This window comes from Procambarus clarkii, chromosome 44 (genome assembly GCF_040958095.1).
Source record: "Procambarus clarkii isolate CNS0578487 chromosome 44, FALCON_Pclarkii_2.0, whole genome shotgun sequence".
NCBI classification, from domain to species: domain Eukaryota; kingdom Metazoa; phylum Arthropoda; class Malacostraca; order Decapoda; family Cambaridae; genus Procambarus; species Procambarus clarkii.
In genome coordinates, this window is record NC_091193.1 from 36,649,144 (window position 1) to 36,655,157 (window position 6,014).

General features: G+C 49.5%; 1 protein-coding gene across 1 annotated transcript; it reads right to left on the bottom strand.

Annotated features, from left to right (window-relative positions):
• Nucleotides 1-1,664: 1,664 nt before the first annotated feature.
• On the bottom strand, nt 1,665-5,198 carry LOC138350226 (uncharacterized). The gene has a single exon (XM_069300577.1). It carries the CDS (start codon nt 5,196-5,198, stop codon nt 1,665-1,667), a length of 3,534 nt encoding a protein of 1,177 aa, XP_069156678.1.
• Between the last annotated feature and the right edge of the window lie 816 nt (nt 5,199-6,014).

Genomic DNA, 6,014 nt, shown 5'->3' on the forward strand with positions numbered 1-6,014 from the left:
TGAAATTAATCTGAGGATGGGTTGTCCATACACACATGCACGTGAATCTACATTGTTTACCACACTGTCCAACACATCAGAGTTGGAGCAGGCTTTTCCAGTTTCCGTCATTGGGGTTATTTGCTGTTATATCCTTCTTTAGATTTTATCATTCACACCTGAAAACTCTAATAAACAATCAAATAAATCGTTCATTCAGTCATTAAACGGTGAAGTTTATTGTAAATACTGCTGCTCCATATCACATTTTATGATGATACTAGTAGTACCCGGCCACACGTTGCTGTGGCTCAGAAACGCATGTGCGTTGCTGAGCCACAGCAACCTTCCCAGTCCTCCTTACCATTCCCCCCCTCACCCGTCTCCTCGGCGTCTCAACCATTCCCCACTTCACCGTCCCCTCGTCCTCCCCACCATTCCCATCTCCCCACCCTCTGCACCACCACCTTCACCGGGATCTTCACCACCATCTGCACCACCACCTTCACCACCACCTTCACCACCACCTTAACCACCATCTTCACCACCACCTTCACCACCATCTTCACCACCATCTTCACCACCACCTTCACCATCATTGTTACGGCCCTCTCGGGACGCAACGGGGTTCTCACTCTGATGTTGTTAGAGGAAGATATAGGTATCCGTTCCCCAGCCAGTAGTGGCTATCAAGGGATGAGATCCGTGACGCAAGTAACTTAAAAGGGAGTAGGGAAAGAAAGTTAAGAACTTAATATAATATAATGTTCACCATCACCATTTAAATATATAAAAGTAAAACGTACACAAGGGGGAGGGGTATTAACACTTTACAAAGGGGATCAACACTGTAGTCTTCTGCTGGAGACTATGGATCCTCGAAGCTAGGTGCCGAGTCCGCGGTGCTTTCTTCGTGGCCTCAAGACGTGTCCTCTGAGAACGCCGAGCCTACCCTGGCCACAGGTCAGCCACAACACAGGTCCACTGGGGGCACCGTCGTGGAGGCCGTCAACCACACGTCCAGCAGGTCTGCTGGCAGGTACTGAGCCACCAAGGCTGGTACGGCCACTCCACGAACGATAAAAGGGGTACGCCCTAGACAGGAGTCTCGTGTGATATCACCAATCACCCTCCTGTCCTCAATACCCCAGTGGATTATCGTCTCCAACCGTCGGTCCCGGGTAAATCCTTCCACTGCCACTCCACTGGCAGGCTTAACACACCACAGTGTTCTTCCGGGGGGACGACGTCACAACAGCTGCAGCAAACTTCACAGTATGGAGACTGGCTGCCTCGGGTAGACTCACTCCACTTCCATCACAGTGGTCCCAGGTCGGCTCTGTAAGCAGACACGTCATCAATAACAGGGACACTAAAACACCACACTTACAGGCTCAGACACAAACGCCCGACATATCCACTCCATAGATGGCGTTGTAGTCTGAGCACCACCTCACCAGAGGTCAGCGGCGGCGGTGTTGAGCGCTGAACGGGGCTGGAAACTGGCCCTCGTAGCTAGTACACGTCGTCGGTTTGGAGGGGGTTTCGGGAGCTGACCCACAGATGGCGCGGCCGTCACTGTTTAGAGATTGGACGCTGGATCAGGGTCCGTAACACCTCCCCACCAAAAGAATTTGGTTTGGGTTCCTATAAAAAGAGAAGACTAACCAAATTAGTACGTGGATTTAGATGCGAGATAATGCATCAGCTACCACGTTGTCCACCCCTTTGATGTGTTCAATCTGGAGGGGATATTGCTGCAAATGTAGACTCCATCTGGTGAGCCTGAGGTTCTTTTGCTTAAATTGAGCCAGGAACTTCAGAGGGTTATGGTCGGTCCGTACTAATATAGGATGGCCATTGCTTGTTAAATATACCTCGAAGTGCTGGACGGAATTAATTAAGGCCAACGTTTCCTTTTCTATGACCGAGTAATTCAGCTGGCTGGGGGTGAACTTCTTAGAATGATAGGCCACCGGATGTTCCACCCCCTTCTCGTCCGTCTGGGATAAAACGGAGCCCAGGCCATAGTCAGAGGCGTCGACCGTCAGGATGAATCTATCCTCAAAGCTCGGGGACCTGAGGATTGGAGCAGAGATCAGAATTGCTTTGAGACTCTCTAATGCCTTCTGGCAATTCTCATTCCATATTAACTTTACCCCTTTCTTCAGCAGATTGGTCAAGGGGGCGGCGATGGAGGAAAAATTAGGGACAAACTTACGATAAAACCCAGCCATACCAAGGAAACGCAAGATGTTCTTCCTGGTAGCTGGCGTAGGATACTGGACTATAGCCTCGATCTTGCTGGCCTTCGGCGCAATCCATCCTCCTCCAACCTTATGACCTAGGAAGATGACAGAGGTTCTGGCAAACTCAGATTTATGCAGGTTGACCACCAATCCTGACTGGAGCATGGCCTTGAAGAAATCCTCTATGTGACGCAGATGATCCTGCCAATCTACATCATATATTAATACATCATCGATGTAGACTAAGGTGTTTTCCACGTCACGCAACACCGTACCCATCAGTCTCTGGAAAGTGGAGGCTGCGTTTTTCATCCCGAATGGCATCACCTGACATTCAAACAGCCCGTCGGGAGTCACAAATGCTGATATGGGTTTGGCTTTTTCCGTGAGGGGAACTTGCCAATAGCCTTTGAACAGGTCAAATTTTGTCAGGTACCGGGCTCTACCTATGGCATCCAGACATTCCTCTACTCTCGGGAGAGGGTAGGTATCTGCTACAGTGACCTTATTCACCTGGCGATAATCAATACAAAGACGGTATTTCTTACCAGGTTTGGGCACTAGTAGTATCGGGGATGACCATGGGCTCGAGCTCGGGGCTATCAGATGGTGTTTCAGCATATAATCTACCTCCTCTTTCACCACCCGTTTCTTCAGTGGGTTGAGACGGTACGGGTGTTGCTTTATAGGTCGGACGCCTTCCTCCAGCTCGACATCATGCCTCATGACAGATGTTAACCCTGGAACATCGTCGAAGATAGGCTTGTATTGCCGGATCATCCGCAGCAATGATGATTGATGTCCTTCGGCTACGTGTGTCAACTTTGCCTGCAAGTTTAACAGAATGTCTGAGTTAGTCAACACCTCCTCTTCCTCCTCAATGTCGTCATTAGTGGTCACTAAGGTTACGGGGAGTGTATCCCGCCCCTCGTATCTCTTGATCATATTAACATGAACCAGAGTCTCTTTCTTACGACGGTCTGGAGTACTCAGAAGGTAATTGAGGTTAGTAACCTTCTTTACAACCGGGTAGGGACCTACGAATCTGGCGCTCAAACTCCCAGTTATTGTAGGAGTACACACCAAAACCAGATCTCCTACTTGGAACTCCCTTTGCTTGGTCCTCCTATCATACCTGCTCTTGATCGTTCTTTGTGTACTTTCTAAGGTCCTAGTAGCCATCTCCCAGGCTGAGAACAGCCGTCCTTTATTTGTAGACAACCAGTCCACAATATCCTCTTTGGTTTCTGCCTCCAGCCAATGGTCTCGTGCCACCTCTAAGGGACCTCTTACTGAGTGACCAAAGATCATCTCGAATGGGGAGATTCCTATGGATTCATTGGGTACTGATCTTACCGCAAATAGGAGGTAGGGCAGTTCTTCAACCCACTTACTCTGCCTGTCGTAGCAAAACTTCCGAAGCATGCCCTTCAACGTCTGGTGAAAACGTTCCAAAGCTCCTTGAGACTCGGGATGGTAGGCACTAGAGGTAACCTGTCGAATTCCCAGGTCGGCGATCTGTCGGCGAAACAAATGGGACATGAAATTAGACCCCTGGTCCGTCTGAATGGTCTTGGGAAGACCGTATCGCGAGATGAACCAGAGCAGTTGTTTCACCAAAACCTTAGCTGTGATGGTTTTAAGGGGGATCGCTTCTGGGTACCTACTAACCCGATCTAGTATTGTTAGCAAATACTTCACCCCTGAGGTAGCAGGTGGAAGAGGGCCTACTATATCCAAGATGAGGTGTTCGAAGGGCTCACCCATTGATGGAATGGGGTATAAAGGGGCTTTGGGGACAGGCTGGTTTGCTTTTCCGGCCACTTGGCAGGCATGGCAGGTCTTGCAGAAATGACGTACGTCCTCCTTCATATGCGGCCAGTAGAAACCTTTGGCTAGGCGGTGGAAAGTCTTAGAGATCCCACCATGTCCAGCAAATCTATTAGCATGGGCTGTTTCTAACAGCTTAGATCTGAACACGGCTGGGACGACTATCTGATCACCTACCGCCCTTGACTGGGGGTATTTCGGAGGATGCCGGCGACACAGTACACCACTTGACCACACATATAGATCCCCTCCTTTCGTAGGAGAGTCTACGGTGTCGGCCAACTTCCGTACCTGAGGGTCCTTCTTCTGTTCCTCTATCAGCTGGGCTCGAGTCCAGCGTTCGGGAACCGGCATCTGGACTGGTGGGACTGGTGTATGGCTACTTGTAACCTGCGGGATAGGAGGAGAGTCAAACAAAGTGTTTAGATCTAGTGGTGCATGGAGGTGCGCCTGAGACCTGGTTTGCACTGCTGCGATGGGACTGGTCTCTTCACGTCCTGGAATATCCACTACCAGGGGACAGTTGGGTAACAATCCTAGGGCTAAGTCATTGGCTAATATTACGTCAATTCCCTCTATGGGAAGACTATCCACCACGGCCAACCGACACTCACCTTTGAAGTGCTGAGAGTCTAGATGTACTTGTACCAATGGGGCAACGTACAAGGTTGAAGGGAATCCACCCAGGATTACCTTCTGCATCTCATCCGCCGATATACCTTCGGGTAATGATGTTTCCAGAATTAGAGACTGGGCCGCTCCACTGTCTCTAAGTATTACCACAGGCGTACTTGCAAGGCCACTGGCTACATATCCTTGGGAGGTATATGGGGCGAACAATCCTTTCCTCTTCTCTTGGGTGGATGTCGGTGGTACTATACTGTTCATCAGCATGACTTCCCTACGGGGATTATTACCTGAACTGCTACGACACTTCGCAGCAATATGTCCTCTCTTACCGCAGGTCCAACACAATACATCCCTCTTCGGACTAAACCTCCGAGGACTATCCGAGGTTGACTTGGCGGCACTACGAGGGGCAGTTCTATCTTCCGGTTTATGTTTGGCTGGATACCTTGAATAGGTCTTCGGGACGTACCTAGCAGATGGCCTATGAGTCAGGATATACTCTTCCGCCATGGTGGCTGCCGCACTCAAGGTCTCTACCTGCTGTTCCTCTAGGTACGTCTTCAGGTCTCCAGACAAACAATCCTTGAAGTCCTCGAGCAGAATCAGCTGCTCGAGGTCTTCCTTGGTCTCCACCTTCCGAGAGGCACACCGTTCCTGGAAAAGTCGCTCCTTGATCGTGGCGAATTCGGTAAAAGTGTGCTCTGAGGTCTTCTTCAGGTTTCTAAATTTCTGCCTGTACGCCTCAGGTACCAATTGGTACGCCATGAGCACAACCTTCTTCACCTTGTCATAATCGCTGGAGTCGTCAAGGGATAACGTAGAGTAGGCGATTTGGGCCTTCCCAGTCAAGACTGACTGTATCATGATGGCCCAATTCTCCCTTGGCCACTCCAAAGAGGCAGCGACTTTCTCGAAGGCTGCAAAGAATTTTGACACTTCCTTCTCATGGAATTTGGGGACCATTTTGATGTTGCGTACCGGATCGAAGCTACTGGTGTCCGTTGTTTGCCTCCGACCACCGCCTAATCGCAAAACTTCTAGTTCATGTTGTCTCTCTCTTTCCTCTTTGTCTCGTTCTCGTTCTTCTCTCTCTCGTCTCTCTTCTCTTTCTCGTTCTTCTCTCTCTCGTTCTCGTTCTTCTCTTTCTCGTCTCTCTTCTCTTTCTCGTTCTTCTCTCTCTCGTTCTCGTTCTTCTCTTTCTCGTCTCTCTTCTAATTCTAGACGCCTCATCGCCAATTCCTTTTCTTTCATCTCCATTTCTTTATTTTTCATCTCCACTTCTTTATCTTTTTCTCGTTCTTCTCTTTCTCTTTCTCGTTCTAATTC

Bases quoted from the DNA above. Each gene is read 5' to 3' on its own strand.
- LOC138350226 (XM_069300577.1), bottom strand. From the start codon at position 5,198: ATGGCGGAAGAGTATATCCTGACTCATAGGCCATCTGCTAGGTACGTC.